The sequence below is a fragment of the Pongo pygmaeus genome, chromosome 13 (assembly GCF_028885625.2).
Source record: "Pongo pygmaeus isolate AG05252 chromosome 13, NHGRI_mPonPyg2-v2.0_pri, whole genome shotgun sequence".
Lineage (NCBI taxonomy): Eukaryota > Metazoa > Chordata > Mammalia > Primates > Hominidae > Pongo > Pongo pygmaeus.
This window is the reverse complement of record NC_072386.2, coordinates 38,335,450-38,361,302: the sequence shown is the minus strand read 5'-3', so window position 1 is coordinate 38,361,302 and position 25,853 is coordinate 38,335,450. Positions and strand designations below refer to the sequence as shown.

The 25,853-nt window shown below is 44.9% G+C and overlaps 1 protein-coding gene across 15 annotated transcripts in view; it reads right to left on the bottom strand.

The window, feature by feature from the left end:
• The window catches only part of PLIN2 (perilipin 2), a 123,817-nt gene that overhangs the window by 665 nt on the left and 97,299 nt on the right, over positions 1 to 25,853 (bottom strand). For 3 of the 15 annotated variants that reach the window (XM_063650508.1, XM_063650509.1, XM_063650506.1), the window contains exons 2-10: positions 23,405 to 23,518; positions 18,629 to 18,680; positions 18,346 to 18,541; positions 15,796 to 15,878; positions 13,266 to 13,551; positions 12,028 to 12,209; positions 10,698 to 10,832; positions 8,721 to 9,011; positions 800 to 1,095 (exon numbers count right to left, since the gene is read on the bottom strand). In XM_063650508.1, coding sequence (XP_063506578.1) covers positions 961 to 1,095; positions 8,721 to 9,011; positions 10,698 to 10,832; positions 12,028 to 12,209; positions 13,266 to 13,551; positions 15,796 to 15,878; positions 18,346 to 18,541; positions 18,629 to 18,658 — 1,338 coding nt within the window. In that variant the 5' untranslated portion in view covers positions 18,659 to 18,680; positions 23,405 to 23,518 and the 3' untranslated portion in view covers positions 800 to 960. Of the gene's footprint in view, positions 1 to 799; positions 1,096 to 8,123; positions 9,012 to 10,697; positions 10,833 to 12,027; positions 12,210 to 13,265; positions 13,552 to 15,795; positions 15,879 to 18,345; positions 18,542 to 18,628; positions 18,681 to 19,472; positions 20,119 to 23,404; positions 23,519 to 25,853 lie in introns of those variants that run through there. The other 12 variants (XM_063650505.1, XM_063650507.1, XM_063650510.1 and 9 more) reach the window with 10 other exon arrangements.

Sequence of the window (25,853 nt, the reverse complement as noted above, 5' to 3'; positions counted from 1 at the left end):
CAGTTTACTCCCTTAACTAATACTTTTTTTTTTTTTTTTTTTGAGATGGAGTCTCACTCTGCCACCCAAACTGGAGCACGGTGGTGTGATCTTGGCTCACTGCAACCTCTGTCTCCTGGGTTCAAGCGATTCTCCTGCCTCAGCCTCCCGAGTAGCTGGGATTACAGGCCTGTGCCACCATAGCCCGGCTAATTTTTTTTTTTTTTTTTTTTTTTTTTTTTTTTGTATTTTTAGTAAAGACAGGGTTTCACCATGTTGGCCAGGCTGGTTTCAAACTCCTGACCTCAAGTGATCCACCCACCTTGGCCTCCCAAAGTGCTGGGATTATAGGCAACTAATACTTAATGCTGCTCTGTGCCAGGCACTGCTCTATGCTTTTCACAAATGTTAACTATTTAATCTTCATAGCAAACCAAGCCCTATTCCTGTTTTACTGATGAAAAAAATGAGGCATAGAGAAATTAAGTAACTTGCTAAAGGTCACACAGTAAGTAGCAGAGCCAGATTACAACCCAGAGTCTGAGCCCTTACCCATCATGCTATGCTTCCTTCCAGGTGACCTGCTTTTAGTCACATGACCACCACTAGGCTAAGGGAAAGCAAAAACCTTGACCACTATACCCACTGAGACCTTCAAAAGAAGCATGAATGAATCATGGGAGACCAAAAGACAACAAATGTTCACTATACCAGCGGGAAAAAAAATCATGAAGTCAAGATTATACAGCCCAATTTTCATTATAAGTATTTCAGCAATTAAACTTTAAATACTTATATTAAATGATACATGACACAGAACTAGAATCTCTTACAAAAGTTTATATTAGAGTGTCATTGTAATTAAGACCAATGTAGCCAAAAAATAGATTAACACTCTTCAAAGTCACAGGAATAAAAACAGGAAGTTTAATGTAATACAAATTGCGTATTCAACCAAAAGGGGTATTTTATTGTTGTTAGTTATTCAACATTTTGCCCTGAGAGGACAGGGCCATTAGCATGTGAATGATTTGATCCGTTCTCCTCTTCCAAAGCTATAATATCTGGAATTTCATCACTCTCAGATGTCAAGTCTATGGTGGTGAAATCAAACACCTGTAAAAGAAGAATCTCGGATATTGAAACAAACACTGATGAAGTGAGTTGTCAGGTCTATCTGAGCTCATGGAGACTTTAGTGCATGTAGGTGAACCTTGCTTTGTCCATAGCTGTGCTTTTTGAAAAGATGTTTGTGGTCTTATTCCTGCAATTCCCTCATACTATAAAAGCACTAAGGAAACCTTTTAAAAAGGAAACTAACTAGTGGTGGAACCTAGTCAATGAGGCTTTTTTAAAAAATACCAGATATAAAGCATTTCTTGTTATTCAACTATTAATCTATTACTTTCTTAAAAACAATAATACCCCACTTTTCCATAAGCAAGTGTCTAGGCAAATGTTTAGCAACTGAGGAAACAAAAGGTCTTTTTATGGTTGAAACAGCCATCACAAAACCCTACCTCTTCCCTGCACAGGAAAGCCTTTAGGGACAAGAAACTCTATCAAATTTTATTTTACATACAATTTCGATAAGCTAGGTAATGTTTTTTAGCAAACAACAGATTAAAACAAGAAAATTAAGGCCAGCTGCAATGGCTCACGCCTGTAATCCCAGCACTTTGGGAGGCCGAGATGGGAGGATCACAAGGTTGGGAGATCGAGACCATCCTGGCTAACACGGTGGAACGCTGTCTCTACTAAAAATAAAAAAAGTTAGCCAGGCGTGGTGGCATGCCCCTGTAGTCCCAGCTACTCAGGGGGCTGAGGCAGGAGAATCACTTGAATCCGGGAGCAGTAAGCCGAGGTTCACTGCCACTCCAGCCTGGGCGACAGAGTGAGACTCTGTCTGAAAAAAAAAAAAAAGAAAGAAAGAAAGAAAAAAAAATTAATAACATATATTACCAAAGGCTAGAATCTTGATAGTGGAGGGAAAAAATGTAGCTGATTACCTAACAGAGGAAAAAGAGCTAAGAGCAACAAAAATCCCTCAAAAAGACTGGGCGTGGTGGCTCACGTCTGTAATCCCAACACTTTGGCAGGTGGATCATGAGGTCAGGAGTTCGAGACCAGCCTGGCCAACATGGTGAAACCCCGTCTCTACTAATAATACAAAAATTAGCCAGGTATAGTGGCAAATGACTGTAATCCCAGCTACTCGGGAGGCTGAGGCAGGAGAATCACTTGAACCCAGGAGGCAGAAGTTGCAGTGAGCCAAGATTGCACCACTGCACTCTAGCCTGGGTAACAGCAAGACTCTGTCTACAGGAAGAAAAAAATCCCTCAAAAAATAGAAGGAAAGAGGGACATTGGGGTGTTATTGTGGGTTTTTTTGTTTTGTTTTAGATGGAGTTTCACTCTGTCCCCCAGGTTGGAGTGCAGTGGCGTAATCTCAGCTATCTGCAACCTCAGCCTCCCAGGTTCAACTGATTCTCCTACCTCAGTTTCCTGAGTAACTGGGATTACAGGCGTGCGCTGCAACCATGCCCGGCTAATTTTTGTATTTTTTAGTAGAGATGGGGTTTCACCATGTTGGCCAGGCTGGTCTCGAACTCCTGACCTCAAGTGATCCACCCTCCTTGGCTTCCCAAAATGTTGGGATTACATGCGTGAGCCACTGCACCTGGCCTGGAGTTATTGTTTAACGGGTACAGAATTTGTGCTTAAGATGAATATAACGGTGATGGTTGTATAACATTGTGAATGTGCTTAATGCCACATAATTGTACACTTAAAAATTGAAAAAATGGAAAATTTGACATTGGATTTCTTTTTGTTTTGTTTGTTTGTTTTGGGATGGAGTCTCATTGTCACCCAGGCTGGAGTGCAGTGGTGCGAACTCGGTTCACTACAACCTCCACCTCCCAGGTTCAAGAGATTCTCCTGCCTCAGCCACCCAAGTACCTGGTATTACAGTCGTATGCCACCACACCCGGCTAATTTTTGTATTTTTAGTAGAGATGGGATTTCACCATGTTGGCAAGGCTGGTCTTGAACTCCTGACCTCAGGAGTTCCCACCGTGGCCTCCCAAACTGCTGGGATTACAGGCATGAGCTACCATGCCCGGCCAGCTCTACGATCTTTTATATGGCACTCTCAAATGGCACTTTCATAAAATCCGTACCAGCTAAAAACCTAGAAAGTATATTATGTATCAAGACTAGGCTCCCTTGTGAGATTCAAAGCCTTTCATTATATTATATTTCATATTATATCTCTAATCTGCAGGCCCAGTTTAAGCAAGAAAAACGAGAAGAATCTCAGGCAATTCTGTCTACCTCCCACTGCAAACATTTTCCCCTTGACTGCCTTCCTATCACTTCACTTAGTCATCTTACTGACAATCTTAACAATTTTTTTTTTTTGAGACGGAGTCTGGCTCTGTCACCCAAGCTGGAGTGCAGTGGTGCCATCTTGGCTCACTGCAACCTTCGCCTCCCAGATTCAAGCAATTCTCATGACTCAGTAGCTTGAATTACAGGAGCGAGCCACAATGCCCAGCTAATTTTTGTATCTTTAGTAAAGACGAGGTTTCACCATGTTGGCCAGGCTGCCATTGAACTCCTGGCCTCAAGTGATCTGCCGACTCGGCCTCCCAAAGTGCTAGGATTACAGGCATGAGCCACCGCACCTGGGCAATTTTTACAATTAAAGATGTACTGTGTTAATCAGCAGTTTCATCTGTCAAATTCAACGAAGTATAGGCTGCCTGCCTCTCACCACCAACTGAGAGTATAATTTTCTAATTCAGTCTTTTCCTTCTGAGCACTCTATTCCTGACTCTCAGTTTAGGATGGTTAGTTAGAAGTCCTTAACCCTCACCAGTCCTAAAAATATGACCTGGGACTAGCCCAGTGAGGGTCAAATTGACGCCATTTTTTGTTTCAGGAGTTAATAATTTCTAAAACTAAAGTTAGAAGTTCAGTTCTAAAGAAGTTCATTTTGGGGTGGAGGGAGCGGGGTAGCATCAGAATCTCAAAAGGTAACCAAGAAAGATACTATAAAACAAGTCTTTGGCTTAAGCTGACCTGTAGCCCTATATCTTATATAAACCAAATTTTAGCTTTTTCCTTTTCACTTCATTAGTTGTTTTTTTTCCGCAGCCTTGAACTCCTGGGCTTGAGCAATCTTCCTGTCCCAGCCACCTGAGAAACTGAGACTATAGGTGCATACCACTAGGCCCAGTTTCATTAGTTCTTTAATACCTATAACTGCCTTATCAAAGTGGATATATTTTCCTAACCATGAGCTGGTATTATATACTCACACCTTGAACTGCCAAGTTAAAGATACTACATGTCACTGTCGCACAGATGATGTCCCCATGCCTCTAGTGCAAATTAAAAAAACACATCCCCATCCTCAACACTCACTTCCATCTGTTGAGGCAACATTAACTTAAGAGATGAGAAAACTAAGGCTCGGAGATTAATGGCCAATGCATCATGTTCCTTTGCATTTTTGCGTAGGACAAACTAGAAAGACTATGTTATCATTACAGGCAAAGGAAAAAACATTCTTGAACACTCCCTGAGGCACTCCATGCCAGGTTTCATGCGGTCAAATGGTTACGAACCTGCCATGGTTACATACTATGCTAGCCTTAGTCAGTATTTTCCCTCAAAAGAACTGTTTTCTGGAGGAAAAAAAGTCTGTAAAACCAAAATTTTCTGCCAGTTTATGCAACAATGAAGCTGCAAGATGTGAGAACACAGGCCAGGTTCAGTAGCTCATGCCTGGAATCCCAGCACTTTGGCAGGCCGAGGTGAGTGGACCATTTGAGCTCAGGAGTTTGAGACCAGCCTGGGCAACATGGTGAAACCCCATCTTTACAAAAACACAAAAATTAGCCAGGTGTGATTGTGCATGCCTATGGTCCCAGATATTCAGGACACTGAGGAGGGAGAATCGATTGAGCCTGGGAGGCGAAGCTTGCAGTGAGCCAATCACACCACTGCACTATTGCCTGAGCAATAGAGCAAGAGCCCATCTCAAAAAAAAAAAAAAAAATGCCAGAACACCACAAATCCTGAGACATGTTGACAAATGAATGAAATGCATGTAGACACAAACTTGAAACACAAAGACAGCAAAACCATGACCAATGTGCACAGCTCACAGCAAAAAGCAAGGGCTGCTGGTGCTCTTCTAGAAGCTAAGGATGTTCTACATTTTATTCTGCCCCTGCGCAGGAAGAAGAGCTTTGAGACCTCTCTCCTTTTCATAAGCTATTCAGTAAGGACTACAATTCTTTTTTTTTTTTAATTTGTACTAACTTAAGTAACACACTGTAACTCTTATAATAGGGAAACACAAAGGTGTATGTTCAGGATAAGAAAGCATGTGTAGCCGGGCGTGGTGGCTCACGCCTGTAATCCCAGCATTTTGGGAGGCTGAAGCGGGCAGATCACTTGAGGTCAGGAGTTCGAGACCAGCCTGGCCAATGTAGTGAAACCCCATCTCTACTAAAAAGACAAAAACTAGCCAGGCGTGGTGGTGCACGCCTGTACTTAGGAGGCTGAGGGCAAGAGAATAGCTTGAACCTGGGAGGCGGAGGTTGCAGTGAGCTGAGACCACACCATCGCACTCCAGCCTGGGCAACAGAGCAAGACTCTGCCTCAAAAAAAAAAAAAAAAATTAAGAGGTAGAGGCCTAGAAAATGCCAGTCACTGGGAACAGGAAGGCAAGTGAGTGACTAGGCTCTGTCCTGGAAACCCATAAATCACAAAAGTCCATCCTTCCCAGAAACCAGAAGCTCCTTACCTGCAAAACAAATCCTAGGGATTTCCTACCTACCCTCCAACTCAACTCACCTGTTCACTGATTTCTGGAGTTACAATGAGAAGAAAAAATTTGTAACTTGATAAAAATCTTTTTTTTTTTTTTTTTTTTTTGAGAGAGGGTCTGTCGCCCAGGCAGGAGTGCAGTGGCACGATCTCGGCTCACTGCAACCTCCACCTGCCTGGTTCAGGGGATTCTTGTGCCTCAGCCCCCAAGTAGCTGGGATTACAGGTGCATACAGCCATGCCCGGCTAATTTTTGTGGGGTTTTTTTTGTTGTTGTTGTTGGTTTTGTTTTGTGAGATGGAGTCTCGCCCTGTCGCCGGACAGGCTGGAGTGCAATGGCGCAATCTCATCTCACTGCAACCTCCACCTCCTGGGTTCAAACGATTCTCCTGCCTCAGCCTCCCGAGGAGCTGGGATTACAGGTACACGCCACATGCCCAGCTAATTTTTGTATTTTTAGTAGAGACAAGGTTTACCATGTTGGCCAGGCTGGCCACTGTTGGCCTCTCCTGAACTCGTGATCCGCCAGCCTCGGCCTCCCAATGTGCTGGGATTACAGGCGTGAGCTACCACACTTGGCTTAATTTTTGTGTTTTTAGTAGAGACTGGGTTTCGCCCTGTTGGCCAGGCTGGTCTCAAACTCCTGACCTCAAGTGATCTGTCCACCTCGGCCTCCCAAAGTGCTGGGATTACAGGCAGGAGTCACCATGCCTGGTCGATAAAAAACTTTAATAGACTCATTCACACCAAAGGAACATGTAAAGTTATGTGCCGCTTCCTTGTTTTCATGGAGAGAAAGGGGTGAACCAGGATAGAAAGAGACTAATTTGAGTTAGACTTCCCAGTTCTGCTGAGGACAGCCCTGCTTACCTTTTAGCAGGGACAGCCAGAAACACGTAGCTCTATTTCACACTGGTTTTTTTTTTTTTTTTGAGACAGAGTCTCACTCTATTGCTCAGGTTGGAGTGCAGTGGCGCAATCTTGGCTCACTGCAGCCTCCACCTCCCAGACGCAGGGGATTCTCCTTCCCCAGCCTCCAAGTAGCTGGGATTATAGGCGCGCACCACCAGACCAGGCTAATTTTTGTATTTTTTGTAGAGAAAGGGTTTCACGTTGTTGGTCAGGCTGGTGTCGAATCCCTGACCTCAGGTGATCTGCCTGCCTCGGCCTCCCAAAGTGCTGGGATTACAGGTATGAGCCACAGCACCTGGCCTATTTCACAAGTTCTGAGACTCGCTTTTAAAAACTAGTTTGACATATTGCATCTGTGTGACAAGGAGATTCAGGATAGTTCGTAAATAACCAATGTTGAATGGACTAGAAGTCTGGATACCATAGGCAGGAGGTAAGAAGAACCTTTTTCTACAGGGGGCTTAAAGTCTTTTTACTTCTAATCAGTCTCACATGGTCTTCTATACGTATCTCCCCAACAACAACTGAGGTTAGTGACTTTTTCCCAAAATGACAACACAGTAAGTTAAGTCCAGCTGAGGCTGGACACTGAAGAATCTCCCTTTAGGACTCACGCTTTAACTGGTTCCCTGGCAAGAAATGCCCAATGCCTTTACATGATGCTGATTTAAACAATCACTCACTTCCTTTCAGCTCTGATTCCTTTTCAGTGAGGTAGTCAGACATGACTAGGTCCTTTCACTGGTTTAAAAACCCACTCACAGGGGTCCAGTAAGTTGGCAAACAAAGAGGGCCAACTGTCACCTAGTAAAATTTGAATATGCACATTAGCTTTTAATTTCTTTTAAATCTGTTATCAAGCATCCTTTTTTTTAAATCTGTTATCAAGCATCCAATTTTTTTTAGTCTGTTATCAAGCATCCTATTTTCTTTTCTTTTTTTTTTTTTTTTTTGAGACGGAGTCTTGCTCTTTCGCCCAGGCCAGAGTGCAGTGGCGCTATCTCAGCTCACTGCAAGCTCCGCCTCCCGGTTCACACCATTCTCCTGCCTCAGCCTTCCGAGTATCTGGGACTACAGGCGCCCGCCACTGTGCTCAGCTAATTTTTTGTATTTTTAGTAGAGACGGGGTTTCACCGTGTTTGCCAGGATGGTCTCGATTTCCTGACCTCGTGATCCGCCCGCCTCGGCCTCCCAAAGTGCTGGGATTACAGGCGTGAGCCACCGCACCTGGCCAAGCATCCCATTTTTAACATTAGCCTTCCAATGTTCTCATTCTGCCAAACTCCCCAACAGGCCAGTTGAAATTCATGTATGTATAATAACTCTGTCATGCAGGTTAAGCAGCTCTATGAAAGCAACACACAAAGCATATGGAACAAACAGCATGAAACTGGTCTATCCTGCAGTGAATTTTATTGAATTCAAAGGTAGTATTCCTATTTGAGAAATGAAAAACTAAAATCAAGTTTTACAAGCAAGCATCATGAGATAAAGCAGTGAAAAGGCCTTTTCAGATCATACCAGAGCAGACACCAGTTTCTACCCCAGCCCACATGAAGATGTTTTTATTCAATACAAACAGTAACAGAGGCAACACAATGGCCATAGAATGAGAACATAAGTGCATTTGAATTTTTTCTGAGTTCTGGCTATAGGCTCTGATAAGCCTATCATTCTTTTCTTACCAGGTGAACAGAAATCATCTGCTAATGCCAGAAACTTTAAAGCTCTTAATTCAGCTGGAAACAACTACAATTGAGGGCCTTTATACTAGCTACTTGCTTCCCAATTTAGGGTTGCCTAGCAAGTTAATTTCAACATAACAAAAGGTATCATCTGTCTGGCCACAGCATGCACTAGTGATAGGGGCAGGTTTAATGAGTTTTGTGCTCAAATCGCTGGGTCTCCTGGCTGCTTTTGTCCATCTCTGCACCTTGGTCCTGAGCATTCTGAGACTCAGTCAGCTGAGGATAAAAGGGACCTACCAGCCAGTTGAGGGGCGTGTTGTTAACAAGATAATCCATCATGTCATCTAAAGATTCCTTCATTTTCTGCAGCTGCCCCTTGCTAGAAGTGAGGAGGCCGTCAGACACTTCTTTAAAGGAGGCAGCATTGCGGAACACTGAGTAGATGTCGCCTGCCATCACCCCCACGTGCTTGGCCTGATCTTGGATGTTCTGCGGTACACCTTGGATGTTGGACAGGAGGGTGTGGCACGTGGTCTGGAGCTGTTGAGTCAGGTTGCGGGCAATTGCAAGAGTACGTGACTCAATGTGCTAAAAATAAAACTTAAAATTAGCAGTGGATCCAACAGTGCTATGTATAAGTTAGTTCAATGACAGTAAGCTGGTTATGTGTCCACCACATATGTGGATTCTTTGGCTTTTAAAAATCCTCATTACAACGCTGAGTGCAGCAGTATTATACACATTTCATAGATATGAATATAAGCTTAGAGTTTAAGTAGATGGCTTCAGTTAACAACTGGAAAACAGCTGGGTAGGGATTCGAACTAGTGCCTGAGTCTCCAAAGTTCATCATCTTAAACTGAAGAAACATATTAGGTAGGGGAGACCCAAAAGAATGGAAATATACTTCATGTTAATAGTGTAATGTATATATTCCCTCCTCAAATAAAATGACAAGACATGAACGAACAGTTCATATTGACTTCAGAGCTTTTGGGACACAAAGAACCACTTTCTATAAGAGGATATTTCTTTTCCCTTCCTTCCTCCCTTCCTCCTTCCTTTTTCTTTCTTTCTTTCTTTATTTATTTTTTCTTTCTTTTCTTTTCTTTCTTTCTTTCTGAGACGGTCTCAGTCTGTTGCCCAGGCTGGAGGGCACTGGCACAATCATGGCTCACTGCAGCCCCAACCTCTCGGAATTAGGTGATCCTCCCACCTCAGACTCTCGAGCAACTAGGACTACAGGTGCACACCACCACACCCTGCTAATTTTTGTATTTTTTTGTAGAGATGAGGTTTCACAGTTGCCCAGGCTGGTCCTGAATTCCTGGGCTCAAGTGATCTGCCTGCCTTGGCCTCCCAAAGTGCTGAGATTACAGGTGTGAGCCATTGCACCCAGCCAAGATGCTATGTCTTCCCTCTGGAACCTTGGTCACCTTATTGCCCTTTCATCTAGTTTATTCACCCATTAGTTCTCAGCTTACCATTCATCTCTTCCAGAAAGCAATGTGACTCAACCACCCCCACTCCAAGGCTGCCTGAGATAGTCTTCCCATATATTTTCTTTTCTTTTTTTTTTTTTTGAGACAGAGTCTTACTCTGTTGCCCAGGCTGGAGTGCAGTGACATGATCTCGGCTCATGGCAACCTCTGCCTCCCAGGTTCAAGCTATTCTCCTGCCTCAGCCACCCGAGTAGCTGGGACTACAGGCACGTGCCACCATGCCTGGCTCATTTTTTTTTTTTTTTTTTTTTTTAGTAGAGACAGGGTTTCACCATGTTGGCCAGGATGGTCTCGATCTCCTGACCTTGTGATCTACCTGCCTCGGCCTCCCAAAGTGTGGGGATTACAGGCGTGAGCCACCGTGCCCGGCCAATAGTGCCTGTATTTATGCTGTTAAGCAACAACCGGACTTGGCTACTCTGAGCGTACTGCCTATGAGATAGCCCTCTTCTGCAAGGAGCATTAAAAAGGCACAATAGGACAGCATGGCCGGCTGTATCCCCTGTTAGTCTTTACCCATTATGAGGGCAAGGCCTGTGTTTCTCATTTAGTTGTATCTCACTTGGGGCATACGTATACTCATAGGTTGTTAGATAAAATTATTCCCTGCCTAGTTTTGCTTTCTGCCACATAACTAGCCACCTATGTACATGGTATTGTTCAACCTTTTGATAGGGAAGAGTATTCTAAGACATAGTATGGAAAAATTGCAATGAAAAGTCTGATAAGAACTTCTTCAGAAACCAGCAAATGACCATCCCAGTCATCTTACCTCAGCACAGTGGGACTCATCAGTATCATCGTATCCAATGCTCCTTTTCCACTCCACCCATGCGAGGTAGAGCTTATCCTGAGCATCCTGAATTTTCTGATTGGCACTATACACATTCTTCCTGGCAAATTCAATCTAGACACATTGAAACAAGACAAAGGAACACACAAGTCAGATATTCACGTTAGCCTGTTTGCAGATGTATGATGTAAATCAGACAACATAAAAACTAAGAATTTCCTGGAGTTGAATAAGATCTATTCCTGCTATCATTATTATTTATTATCAATATGTGTAAATTAATCAAGCAGTAGTAGCTCTTTACTGCCTCTATTTAACTATTAAATAACTGACTCCACATTTACCTCCAGTTTAGCACAGGTAAAGCAACTAAAAAACTAAAAAAAAGTTTTTTTGAGAGTCTCACTCTGTCACCCAGGCTGAAGTGTAGTGGCATGATCACAGCTCACTGAACCTCCATCTCGTGCCTTAGCCTACCGAGTAGCTGGGATTCCAGGCATATGCCACCATGCCCAGCTAATTTTTGTATTTTTAGTAGAGACAGGATTTCACCATGTTGGCCAGGCTGGTCTTGAACTCCTGACCTCAGGTGATCCAACCACCTTGCCCTCCTAAAGTGCTGGGATTATAGGCATGAGCCACCACGCCCAGCCAGCAACTAAAATTTAATGTGTACATCAGTAAAGGATAAGTTAGAATTACAAAACAGAAAGGAATTTGACCTTCCTCTTCCCTGTTGCCAACCACCTATTTCCCCTTCTAAGAAATGGTTTTCTTATGGCAGTACAGAATGGTACATACTGTTCTTTAACGTGGAAACCTTTAATGGCTACACAGTAGTCTATTGTGATATATCAATTTAATTAGTCCCGTTAGTGGATGTGCATTGTTATAGTCTCTTGCAACTTTAAACAAATATACACATCTGTAAGATAAAAAAGTAAAACAGCTCCAAGTGTAGGTATGTTTGTAACTTTACTAAAACTGTCCCTTAAATCAGTCCCTTAGAGCAGGAGCTGCACAAGTGTGGTTCTTTCTCTACACCATTGCCAACAGCCACATTTCCCATGTGGCAGGACAAGAGAGATGTCAGTATTTGACCCCTCAGAGCGAGATTAGCATTGCTTCCTATATTTCAGCTAGTTATACTTCCTTTTTCTGTGAGCTGTCTTCATATTCTTTGTCCAGTTTTCTATTGGGTTGTTCGTCAACTAAGAGTGAAATTCTTGGATTTTGTGATTACATGTAATTCTTGGGCCTAGAGATAAATGAACCCACTTCAGATACCTTAAAATAAAGTTGTACTCACCAGGTGAACAGTAGAATGGAGCTGAGAAATGGTCTCTTGGCTTTTTTGCTTAGCTTCTTTAACCCTGCTGAGAGCCTGCTGGTAGGCACGGGAGCGAAGCTTGGTAGACAGGGATCCCAGTCTAACATAATAACTTGGCTTCTGAACCAGATCAAATCCTTCAACTTTTTTTGCTTCTTTTTCTGAAGTTAGAAATAAGAGACAAAAAAACTTAAGGGATCACAGTGACAAGTGATAAGGCCTGGACTCTAACCTGGGTCTTGACTTTCTTACTTCTACCCAATCACTTAGCAATCATGCAGTCATTTTTCCAAGACTGCTCACGTCTGCTGCTGGACTTGACTACTCTGAACATATTACTGTACCTGATACACACTGCATGCATCTACACGTTTCTCCCACTAGAGTAAACTGCTTTTTTTTTTTTTTTTTTTGGAAACAGGGTCTTGCTCTGTTGCCCAGGCTGGAGTACAGTGGCGCAATTTTGGCTCACTGCAGCCTCAACCTCCCGGGCTCAACTGATCCTCTCACCTCAGCCTCCCAAGTAGCTAGGACTCTAGGAACAAGCCACCATGCCCAACTAATTTTTGTGTTTTTTAGGGTTTCGCCATGTTGCCCAGGCTAATCTCAAACTCCTGAACTCAAGCGATCTGCCTGTCTTAGCCTCCCAAAGTGCTGGGATTGTAGGCATGCATGCACCATTGCGCCCAGCCTAGAGTGAACTTGAGTGGCATGGTACCTGGCACACATTACCTAATGATGATTCTTTGTAATGAGGATTTTATAAAGCAATCCATTAAAGACTATCCATTTACAGAAAATATTTTTCAAGGCCAATTTTTGCTAAAGTTTCAAAACTTACTACGTACGATTCAATGTGAACTTTATGATTGCTTTAGGAAGGAAAATCTATAGAGGCAAAAAGATTAGTGGTTGCTCACATCTGTAATCCCAGCACTTTGGGAGGTCAAGGCAGGTGGATCGTTTGAGCCCAGGAGTTCGAGATCAGCCTGGGCAACATAGTGAGATCCCATCTCTATAAAATTAAATTAAATTAAAAAGGACTAACTGCAAACAGGCATGAGGATCTTTTGGGGTAGCAGAAGTGTTCTAAAGCTGGATTGCGGTGATGCTTGCACAACTGTGTAAATTTAGACTAAAGATGAGAGTATATGTTGATGAAGCTGTTTAAGAAAGATTTAATATAAAACAGTATTTCAAGATAAAATTCCAGTTACCTAGTTCTTCCTCAGTGAGAGGGAGGTACTGTTCTACCAACAGCTCTGATTTGGTGAGTGCATTTTCTACGCCACTGCTCACGAGCTGCATCATCCGACTCCCCAAGACTGTGTTAATGCTGCCACTGACCACAGACTTGGTCTTCTCCACACTGCCAGTCACCGCCCCTTTGGTCTTGTCCATCACCCCTGTGATCGTGCTGGCCACAGAATCCTTGGCCCCAGTCACAGTAGTCGTCACAGCATCTTTTGCCCCAGTCACAGCACCTTTGGCAGTGGCAACAATCTGTAAGTAGAAAAGCAGATCCCTTGGCTGGTGAGAAACATGAGCACAAGGACATACCTAAGGTCTTAACTAAGGCAGCACAGCTGAAGAGTTAAAGAAGGAATCTAGTCCTCTCACTCTAGCTTTAGGTCTTGGGCAAGTCACTAAGAGTTGATGAGCCTGAATTTCCCTATCAAGTATATCTGCCCTACCTGCCAATCCTTGGGAATTGCTGGAGGAGCAAATGAAGTAAACAGATATGAAATTTGTCTGTTTGCCAAGGCCGCAGTGAGCCATGATTGTGCCACTGCACTCAGCCTGGGTGACAGAGCAAGACCCTGTCTCAAAAAAAAAAAAAAAAGAAAAGAAAGAAAGAAGAGAAAAGAAAAGGAAAGAAGGTAAGTTATATAGCTTATTCCAAAGTCACACAAATCCAGAGAGGAAACTGAAGATCAAACTATACCTGGCCCTCGGGGTGTTATTAGTATGCAGTTATTATACATGGCAGGGCATGGTGGCTCATGCCTGTAATCCCAGCACTTTGCAAAGCTGAGTCGGTTGGATCACCTGAGGTTAGGAGTTCGAGACCAGCCTGACCAACATGGTGAAACCCCGTCTCTACTAAATATAAAAAATTAGTTGGGCATGGTGGCAGATGCCTGTAACCCCAGCTACTTGGGAGACTGAGGCAGAAGAATCGCTTGAACCCCAGAGGTGGAGGTTGCAGTGAGCCAGAATTGCACCATTACACTACAGCCTGGGCAACAAGAGCAAAACTCTGTCTCAAAAACAAACAATGACAAAAAAAATTAGCTGGGTGTGGCAGGGCATGCCTGTGAACCCAGCTACTGGGGAGGCTGAAGCAGGGCAATTGCTTGAACCCAGGAGGAAGAGGCAGCAGTGAGCCGAGATTGTGCCACTGCACTCCAGCCTGGGCAACAGAGCAAGACTCTGTCTCAAAAAAAAAAAAAAAGAACACAAGTTACCAACATTTAAAGAAAATATCCGAAATGGAAAATAACTCTCACCATTAGCACAGTCTCAAGCAATGTAAGTGAAAAATTTAAAAGATTTGCACAAGCATTCTAAAGGCTATACACTAAACTTACCTATAGTTGTGTGCCACATAACATTTTGGTCAGCGATGGACCACTATTCAATGATAGTCCCATAAGATTATAATGGACTGCCCTATAACAGATATACTTTTTTTTTTCACTGTACCTTTTCTAGTTTAGATACACAAATACTTATCATTGTGTTAGAGTAGTCAGTGTAGTCATGCTGTGCAGGTTTGTAGCCTAGAAGCAAGCAACAGGCCATATACCATATAGCCTAGGTATATAGCAGGCTATACCACGAGTCCCTAACCCCCGGGCCATGGACCATTACCAGTCCATTACCAGTCAGAGGCGGCATTAGATTCTCATAGGAGACCTAACCCTAACCCTATTGTGAACTGTGCATGTGCATGCTCCTTATGAGAATCTAATGATAAATATGGTGCACTTGAATCATCTCAAAAACACCACCCACCCCCTGCTGGTCCATGGAAAAACTGTCTTCCATGGAACCAGTTCCTGGTGCCATAAAGCTTGGGGACCACTGGGCTCTACCATCTAGGTTGGTGTGAGTATACTCTGTGATGTTCACACAATGGCAAAATCACCTAATGATGCATTTCTCAAAACATATTCCCATCACTAAGTGACAGATGACTGTATTTAGATTATGAAAACACACAGAGCTATATTTTTCCCTAACTGGTATCCTTTTGTGCCATTCTGTATTCTTAATTTGAAACAAAATTTTAGGACATTATCTGAACCAAAGGATCACTAGGACAGACGAGCCTATCATTTTTGTCGACACTGGCTAGCTATCCCATATGGATGGTAGTTCCTGGCAGCATTGTACAAGCCAGGAGAGAAAAGGTTATACATATCACGTCTGCATTTATTTAATACCACAAGAGAATCAGTTACTTGAGATAGCAATTTCATCTATAGGAGCAAAGACACAAATTGATAGACATCACACTAAAAGTTTTCTAATCCAAAGGAGGCTAGTTCTTCTCTGCTTCGTAGACACAACTTGACAACAGTTCAGGAAGTAAGGAAGTGGCCATTATTTTTCAAACACACATCCAGATCCAAGTTGGGAAAACAAGTATTTGCCTGCTTGTGGTATGTACAGCTTGTTTTAACAGATAGAAGATGAAAACATGTGAAGTGTCAAGCCTCGGCACTTTTGTCCCAAGCTCACCTGAGTTGATGGCTGATTCAGAAAAGGCAGTCTCTCCTCAATTCTGTCTAGCCCCTTACAGGCATAGATATTGGCAACTGCAACTAGAATCACAAATGGGAAAAGGTTAATGTAGTACTATAGGTATAGAATGAACACACATTACCATAGGTCTTATAAAAAATGGCAATAATGGGCTGGGCGCGGTGGCTCACGCCTGTAATCCCAGCACTTTGGGAGGCTGAGGCAGGTGGATCATGAGGTCAAGAGATCGAGACCATCCTGGCCAACATGGTGAAATCCCGTCTCTACTAAAAATACAAAAATTAGCTGGGCATGGTGATATGCGCCTGTAGTCCCAACTACTCAGGAGGCTGAGGCAGGAGAATCGCTTGAACTCAGGAAGCAGGGGTTCCAGTGAGCCGAGATGCACCATTGCACTCCAGCCTGGGTAACAGAGCGAGACTCCATCTCGAAAAAAAAAAAAAAAAAAAATGCAAGAATGTTGATCTTATACAACAGAATGCATTGCCTGGTTTCTCTAGCTCTGACAGGAAGAGGCCTGGCAAGTTGCTGGCAACTCTCTTCTACAGATAAGGAAATATGGGGGTGTGAGGGAGGAGCAGGCAGAGGCAGTGACAGGCCAAACAGGAAGCTGGCTCTGAAGCTTCTTCCTTATCAACTGGCCCCTAATATTAATGCCAAGAGTAGCCGGGCTTTCCCTGAACTCTCATTCAGAGAATAAGGTATCTGGAAACTCTCTCAAAATTGGCATTCCCATGCCAGTTTAATCCCTACCTACGCTTACTTCAGCACAGGTCAGTGTATTTGGGGTCCTCACGAGGAAAGAGTATGCCAAGACCACCCTGGATCTCCCTAACAAGGGAGATTTTAGTGTGAGCTTCCTGCTAAGAATACCAAACCAAGTACTAGTACCAAATTCATTTAGGAAGTAGTAGAGTTGGAATGGCTGGTCTCTAAAGGCTCCTTATAATCCTAAAAGTCCCTGGCTTAACCATTTGAAAGAATGATTTAAATCTTTATTCAAAAGCAGTTCATGATGTGGAGAAATTGGAGCCTCCATACAGTGTTTGTGGGAATGTAAAATGGTACAGCTGATTTGGAAAACAGTCTGGCAGCTCCTCAAAAGCTTAAACAGTTATTATATAACCCAGCAATTCCACTCCTGGGTATATACCAAAAAAACCTGAAAACATGTCCACACAAAAACTTGTATACAAATGTTCACAGAAGCATTATACATAATCTCCAAAAGTAGAATGAACCCAAACATCCATCAGTTGAAGAATGAATAAATATTGTCTGTCTAGACAGTGAATTACTATTCGACAATAAAAAGAGATGAAGTACTGATATGATGTGACAAGATAGATTAACTTTGAAAACATTATGCTCAATGAAAGAAGCCAATCACAAAAAACCCACACATTTTATGATTTCATTTATAAGAAATATCCAGCATAGGCAAATCTATAAAGACAAAGTAGATTAGTAGCTGTCTCAGGGTGGATGTTAGGAAATGGGGAGTGACTACTAAGTATGACAGTATGAGATTTCTCATGGAGTATGAGATTTCTATTCTTTATTTTGGTAAAATATACATAACAAATTTCACCATTTCAACCATTTTTAACTGTGCAATTCAGTGGCATTAAGTCCATTTACAACATTATACAACCATCACCACTATCCATTTCTAAAACTCATTCATGGCCAGGCATGGTGGCTCACACCTGTAGTCCCAGCACTTTGGGAGGCCGAGGCGGGCGGATCACCTGGGGTCAGGAGTTCCTGACCAGCCTGGCAAACATGGCAAATCCCTGTCTCTACTAAAAATACAAAATTAGCTGGGTATGGTGGTGTATGCCTGTAATCCCAACTACTCAGGTAGCTGAGGCAGGACAATCACCCGAGCCTGGGAGGCAGAGACTGCAGTGAGCAGTCTCAAATTCCAGGCCTCAAGCGATTCTCCCATCTAGGCCTCCCAAAGTGCTAGGATTACAGGTGTAGGCCACCGTGCCCGTCCTCTGGGGGATTTTTAATTAAAGGATCATAAACATCTGCCAAAGCTGTGAAACAGGCCTTCTATGGACAGGCGTGGTGGCTCACACCTGTAATCCCAGCACTTCGGGAGGCAGAGGTGGGTGGATCACAAAGTCAGGAGTTAAGCCTGGCCAATATTGTGAAACCACGTCTCTACTAAAAATACAAAAATTAGCTGGGCATGGTGGTGGGAGCCTGTAGTCCCAGCTACTCAGGAGGCTGAGGCAGGAGAATCGCTTGAACCCAGCCGGCAGAGGTTGCAGTGAGCCGAGATCGCGCCACTGAACTCCAGCCTGGGTGATAGAGTGAGACTCCATCTCAAAAAAAAAAAAAAAGAAAAGAAAAGAAACAGGCCTTTTACGGTAACGAGGGTCACCTGAAAGTTTCTAGGCAAAGGCAGTGTATTCCCCAAGGAAGGGCTGAGGAGTTCCAGATGTTACTGCTGTGAGCTCAGGGGCTCACCACTGACCAATCCCTTGACTTGCATCTTGAAAAATCAGAACTCACTTTGCGGCTCTAGCTTCTGGATGATGGGCAGAGCACTGGTCATGGCCACGGAGGTGATGATCTTCACACCGTTCTCTGCCATCTCACACACAGACTTCAGGTAGGGATACTGGTCCTTTGTAGTGAGATAGGCTGAGGACATGAGGTCATACGTGGAGCTCACCAAGGGCAGGTTGACCACCCGAGTCACCACACTCTGCAATCAAAGTAGGGAGGGTATGCTTATTAATCTCTCAAAATACAAAAGGAGAGAAAGTAGGCAAAGGCTACTCAAAATTCATACCGGTTGTGGATCAACTGCAATGGATGCCATTTTTCTTCCTGGAGAAAGAAATCTGCAGAAAAGAGACTTATTTCAGAACACTGGGATAAGACTCTCCCAAATTCATTCCCCAACCCAAGCAAATGCTGATTTCAAGTAGAGAAAAATTCAGGGTGAGCTCCGTGTAATCTTCTGCACTTCTTTCCTCTCTCCAGCTCTCCAGGTCCCCCTCCTGAAGGACCCACACCCACACAACCCCACTCCCTCTTTTGAGGCAAAGTTTCAGAGCTTATGTGTAAACTTGCAATACTCAGGAGGGAGAAGTAAAGTTGTTGACATATTTGTCTTGTTTCTCCGAGTATCTGTTGACAAAAATGCTAGCCAAGCCGGGCGAGGTGGCTCACGCCTGCAATCCCAGCACTTTGGGAGACCGAGGCGGGTGGATTGCTTGAGGTCAGGAGTTCAAGACCAGCCTGACCAACATGGTGAAACCCCGTCTCTTCTAAAAATACAAAAATTAGCTGGGCGTGGTGGCGGGCGCCTGTTATCCCAGCTGCTCTGGAGGCTGAGGCAAGAGAATCGCTTGAATCCGGGAGGCGGAGGTCGCAGTGAGCCTAGATGGCGTCACTGCACTCCAGCCTGGGCGACAGAGCCAGACTCCGTCAAAAAAAAAAAAAAAAATGCGGTTTTCTAATGCGTTTCCCTTTCGATAATGTCCCTTCGACAAATGTGAATTGTTTCCCCACAACCACCCAGGCAGGCCAAGGGACATTCGATAGCAATCGCCCTAAATCTGTTGGCAGGAAAGAAGCCTCAACGCACAAAGGCAAGGGTCGAAAGCGCGGGTTCAGGAGACCGCCCCTACCCAGCCAGGACCTGGAAGCAGCGAGGCGAGCGGGGGGTCTCGGACCATCATCCCCGCGTCCCGTCCACCTTTGAGCCCCGCGGGGAGCAGAGCAGCAGCCCCGAGGCCCCGGGGAGACCCCACCCCAACTGGGCGCCGCTGGGGGCCCAGGACGGGCTCGCTGGGGCACCCAGTAGGTGCGCACTCACAGACGGACTGCAGCGAAAGGCGAAGAGAAGGCGCGTCCCGAAGACGACTCCAGCTGCCACGACCCGGTCAAACCGTGGGGCCCGCGGGCGCCCGGGCTATAAACCCCGCCTCGCCGCCCCTCCCCGAGCCTCCGCAGCACGTGACCCGCGGCAGCACGCCCTGTCCCAAGCCCGAGTGTCACCCTCGGGCACGTCCCGGCGCCCTCCTCCAACGCCGGCCCTCCTAGAGGGGTGGGGGCCCGGTCGGGGTGAGAGGGTGTGCTGCCCGGGCGAGGGGCCCCGCCGCGGGGAGAGGAGCCTGTCGGGAGCGGGGCGGGGGCCCGGCCTGGGGAGGCTGGGAGTTGGAGGTAGCCCTGCCTGGAGTCGGGGCGCTGCCTGGGGTCGGGGCCCTGCCTGTGGTCGGGATCCTGGGAGGCCCGGGGCAAATGGGGATGGCGCCCAGGCCGGCTTTGGGGTTTTGAAAAACGCAAACAAATTCACACCAACTTGTTGAACGGCGTTAGTCCTCAGAATAGAACTCTAAAAATGGAAGCGGTGGCTCACGCCTGTAATCACAACACTTTGGGATGCTGAGGCGAGAGGATCTGTCGAGCCTAGGAGTTCGAGACCAGCCTGGCGAAGATTTTTATTTTATTTTATTTTAAAAAATAGCCCAGCGTGGTGTCGCGCGCCTGTGGCCCCAGCTACCTGCGAGGCTAAGATGGGAGGATCGCTTGAGCCTGGGAGGTCGAGGCTGCAGTGAGCCGAGATCGCGTGGCGCTGCACAATGGCTTCTACGCTGTTATTTTTAGCGAAGTAATAACTTTTAAAAGTTTTGTGGAGGCTGGGCACGGTGGCTCACGCCTGTAATCCTAGCACTTTGGGAGGCCGAGGCGAGCGAATCACCGGCCTGGCCAACATGGTGAAACCCCGTCTCTCCCAAAATACAAAGAAAGCAGCCCAGCGTGGTGGCGCGCGCCTGTAGTCGCAGCTAGTCCCGGCTGTTTAGCGGGATTGGGGGCAGGGGGGTGGGTGGCTGAGGTGAAAGAATCGTTTGAGCCCAGGTGGTCGCGGCTGCAATGAGTCGAGATCGCGCCACTGCGCCACTGCACCACTGCACTCCAGCCTGAGTGACAGAGTGAGACCCTGTCTAAAAAAAAAAAAACAAAACAAACAAAAAAACCAAGAGAAAGAAAAGAAAAAACTTAACTCCAGATCACTCCAGAATGACAGCTGCCTAGGTTTATGTGAGATAGGCAACTTTATACGTTCAGGGTTATGCATTGTTTTTCAGAGACAAATCGTCATCTGAGTCCCAGTTGTGTTTTTTTGTTGTTGTTGTTTTGTTTGTTGTGTAAAACGCGCGGATTTGGAACGAGATTATTTGAGCAGACAAGTTGCGCCATCGCCTGAGGCCAGGTAGGGCTCGTGGGACTTCTTCCCCCGTGAGTGGCAGGGGATTTCCAGATGAAGCTGTCCGGCCTCGGCCCCCACTCCCCCGCCCCCTCCCCCCACACCCCAGCTCGCAGGGAGGATATAACAGAGAGGAGGGTTGGGAGGTGGGAAGGGAGCAGGTGCTGGCGCCGCGGGTCCGCCCTCTGAGGAGCCCACAGCGCTGGAGTCCCAGAGACTGGCTTTGTGAAGCTTTGGAGTTGAAACTGTAGGAAGCTCTCAGACGCTTTTACCCCAATTTGTTTTCATTTTCTGTTGTTGTTGTTGTTGTTGGTTTTTTTGTGTTTGTTTTTTGTTTTTTGTGTTGTTTTTTTTTTGAGACGGAGTGTCGCTCTGTCGCCTGGCTGGAGTGTAGTGGCGCGATCTCGGCTCACTGCAACCCCAGCCTCCCGGGTTCAAGTGATTCTCCTGCCTCAGCCTCCCGAGTAGCTGGGACTACAAGCGCAGGCCACCACGCCCAGCTAATTTTTGTATTTTTAGTAGAGACGGGAGTTTCACCATGTTGGCCAGGATGGTCTCGATCTCTTGACCTCGTGATCTGCCCGCCTTGGCCTCCCAAAGTGCTGGGATTACAGGCGTGAGCCACCGCACCCGGTCTAACCCAATTTCTTAACCAATCTTGCATGCACACAGATACTGTTGATCATATTTAAAGCTCCAAACGGACCCATTAAAATGGTATCCCTTATACCATTATACCTGAATATATAATAGTCCTTACTTAGCAAGAAAAATTATTTTTCCCCCTCCTCCCCACATGTAATTCAAAATAAAATACTAAGCCATAAATACTGAACCATAAAATAAGTGTTATGAAGTCCAAAAATGTTCTGGTTTGGGTTTTTCCTATGTTGCCATCTTCAGTGTTTTAAGTAATTAAATTATTACGTTTTTCTTTCTTTTTCGTGTTCCGGTGCTGTTTGTTCCCTAAGCAAATGTTTGCTCTGCTTATTGATAATCCATCCCTGCTCTAATGACCTCTTATTTTGCATCAGAAGACTCTCGCCCTTTCACCTACAAAACGCCTCCATCTTTTCCTCTTTTGTTTTAAACCTGTGAGTCATTTCCTCACTTAAGGCTGAGCAAGCTTCTTTTTGCTTTTATTTGCCTGTGAAGCAGAGGGCCCCAGGACTAATTCTGGCAACAAGAGACTCTTCAAGCCCACAAAAGATGAAGCACATCAAATTCTGCACCCCCAACTCTTTTTCAGCTTCGTGAGTCTGAGAACATGAAACCAGTGGCAAGAATAACACCCAAGGTGAGATGTGTAGTGAAGGAAACCAAAAAATTTTACCCCCAAAATATACTTCTTTCACATATTTTGAGATGGCTGTTCAGAGGACCTGCAAGCGGAAGTAGTCCTACGAAGCTGTTTGTTTTTGTGTGTGTGTGTGTGGGAGAGGCTTGCAGTATACAGAGAAATTCTGCATTGATGCAGCCAGGTGCTCTGAGGTTTTCCCTTGTCCAGATATAGGAAAGGTTAATGGAGAGTCTGACACCTTTAAAGGTCTGAAACATTAACCATCTATTCTTTCCAATGGCTACTACCTGTGAGGTTTCAGTTTCATCTACATCAGTGGTCCCCAGGCTTTTTGGCACCAGGGATAGGTTTCATGAAGACAATTTTTCCATGGACCAGGGCAGGGGGATGGTTTTCAGGATGAAACTGTTCCACCTTAAATCATCAGGCATTAGATTCTCATAAGGAGCCACAACCTAGATCCCTTGCATGTGCAGTACACAATGGGGTTCTTGCTCCTAAGAGAACCTAATACCAGCTGCTGATCTGACAAGAGGCAGAGTTCAGGCGGTATTGCTCATTCACCTGCCATAGGTGTTGGAATTGCACAGCATAGGAATTGCTGTGCAGCCCTATTCCTAACAGGAATGTAAATGGCCACAATGTAAATGGCCCAAAGTTTGGGGGCCCCTGATCTACATAATGAGATGACTTTTGCTAGCCAAGTTTCCATTTCTGTCTTGCCACTAAATCCTGATTTACCACCATTTTCTGAGCCCCCAAACTTTCTGTAACCTTAGGAGGGGTATATAAGCTTCTGAGCCCACTGAGAGGTGGAGTAATTACTCTGTGGTTCCCCCACATGCCCAATAATACATTTACGTCTTTTTATAATAATACATGTACATCTTTTGCCCTGTTAATTTGCTTTCTGCCAGTTGATTTTTCAGTGAACCTCCAGAGGACAAAGGAGACGTTTTTCCTTGGCCCCTGCAGTAGGTTGCCATTAGATAGGATGTGTACAGTGTGGCAGTCCTGGGGAGTGGCAGGACATTACCAAGGATTTGGCCAACCTGAGATTCCTGGAGGTTTTCAGGGTTTTGTTTGGTTCCCTCCAGGATTCGATTTACCATCATTCAGCATCTGGCTCCTGTCTCTTTCTCACCAGCTTCTTCTCCGGACTTTACCTGTGTGAAAGGAAAATAAATCTTGGGACCCCAAAATCACTAAGCCAAAGGGAAAAGTGAAGCTGGGGACTGTGTCACACAAACCTCCTATTCAAAGATAAGCTACATAAGTCAGGCGCAGTGGTTCATGCCTGTAATCCCAGCCCTTTGGGAGGCTGAGGCAGGCGATCACTTGAACCCAGGAGTTTGAGACCAGCCTGGGCAACATGGTGAAATCCCATCTCTACAGAAAATACAAAAGTTAGCCAGGTGTGGTGGCATGCACCTGTAGTCCTACTTGCTGGGCTGAGGTGGGAGGATCATTTGAGCCTGGGTGGTCAAGGCTGCAGTTGGGGACCGCTATAATGGAGACACTGCACTCCAGCCTGGATAACAGAGTGAGACCCTGTCTCAAAAGAAAACAAAACAAAAAAGCTACATACCTCCCTCATAATTTGCCCACTAGGAAATTCCTTGTGGGCCCCAAGATCTTTACCCTAAAAAGTTCTGTTGAATTTCATCCTCACAATGTAAATTGATAGCTTATATTCACAGGTGTGGGACATAGGACAGAAGACAATAGCATGCCTCTGCTCACCTGAGACAAATTAATATTTGATTGCTCCCTCTGGCGTATGTTTATTTATTTATTTTATTTTATTTTATTTTTTTTACACTCGTCAAGCTTTATTGGGAAGTTGTTGCACAGGGTTAATGAGAGGGGAAGCCCCTCACAACATGATACCATCCAGAGGCTTATGACTAGGGAATAACCATCCATGAGGAGAGGAAGGCAAGGAATTCTTGAGAGAGAGAATCCCAAAGATGCTTGCATATCCAGGTGATGTTACCAGCAGCTCAGAGGGGAGTCTGTGTCAGAGAGCTCCGTGCAACTTGGGGATTTTGTTTATTTTATCTTATGTAAAAATGCAGATTCACTGAGCTAAATGAATGCGTGACTATGCCTCTGCCCCCCATCTCACATGTCAATGGCTAATCAAAGACTCAGAGGAATGCAACCATTTGCCTCTTATCGGCCCACACCTCTTAAAAATTTCTCCTCTCCCCAATATCCACTCCTTTCCCCTTCAGATACTGAAACCCTCAAAACCATCTTTGGAGAAAGGCACAGACCTGTCTCCTGTGTGTGTGTCCTTAGCCTTGGCAAAATAAACTTCTAAATTGATTGAGTCCTGTCTCAGATGCTTTGCGTTGCACCTGTCTTAAACTTTAAGCTCTAGTCACACAGATTTACTTACAGTCCTTTGAACACATCCTATTATAGGATTCCTGTGTGTCATTGCTTATGCTGTCTCCACCTTGTTCACTGGGAATTTATCTTTCAAATTCCCACCTGGGGGTGGTGGACAGATGCCACCACCCCCAGGAAGACCTCCTGACTACCTTAGATGGAATCTATCACTCAGACACCTCTGCACCTCTGTACTTTGTACATTTATGCTTGCCCTTTTTTTTTTTTTTTTTTGAGACGGAGTCTTCGCTCTGGAGTGCAGTGGCACGATCTAGGCTCACTGCAAGCTCTGCCTCCCGGGTTCACGCCATTCTTCCGCCTCAGCCTCCTGAGTAGCTGGGACTACAGGTGCCCACCACCATGTCCAGCTAATTTTTTTGTATTTTTTAGTAGAGACGGGGTTTCACCGTGTTAGCCAGGATGGTCTCAATCTCCTGACCTCGTGATCCGCCTGCCTCAGCCTCCCAAAGTGCTGGGATTACAGGCGTGAGCCACCACACCCGGCCTATGCTTACCTTTATCACACAGTGTTATTTATGTGTTCATACATTCTTTTTCCTTGAGGTCAAAAAACGTTTTTTCTTTTTGTAACCTCTAGTTAACACGTAATAATTCCTGCACTGAGCAGGTGTTCACTAAGGTGTTGAATAAATAGTTGAAACTGTTTCAGCTTGTGAGTGCCCAATAATTTTTTTATAAATATTTCCTATTTTTTATTTGTTCTTTTCTTTCTTTCTTTTTTATTTATTTTTTGTTAGAGATGAGGTCTCACTATGTTGCCCAGGCTGGTCTTGAACTCCTGGCCTCAAGCAATCCTGTCTCAGCCTCCCAAAGGGCTGGGATTATAGGCATGAGCCACCGGCCTGGCCCCAACCTATTTTTCTTGGAAGTCACTCTTAATAAAATTATCGTGGATTATCAGTTTAACCAGTACTCATTACTGACCTATATAAATGCTTTGCAGCAGTGGTTCTCAAAGTGGGGGTCCTGGGTCAATAGCATTAGCATCACATGGGAACTTAGAAATGCAAATTCTCAGGCCTCACCCCAAACCTAGTAAATCAGAAATTCTGTGTGTGGGCCCTGCAATCTGTGTTTTGATAA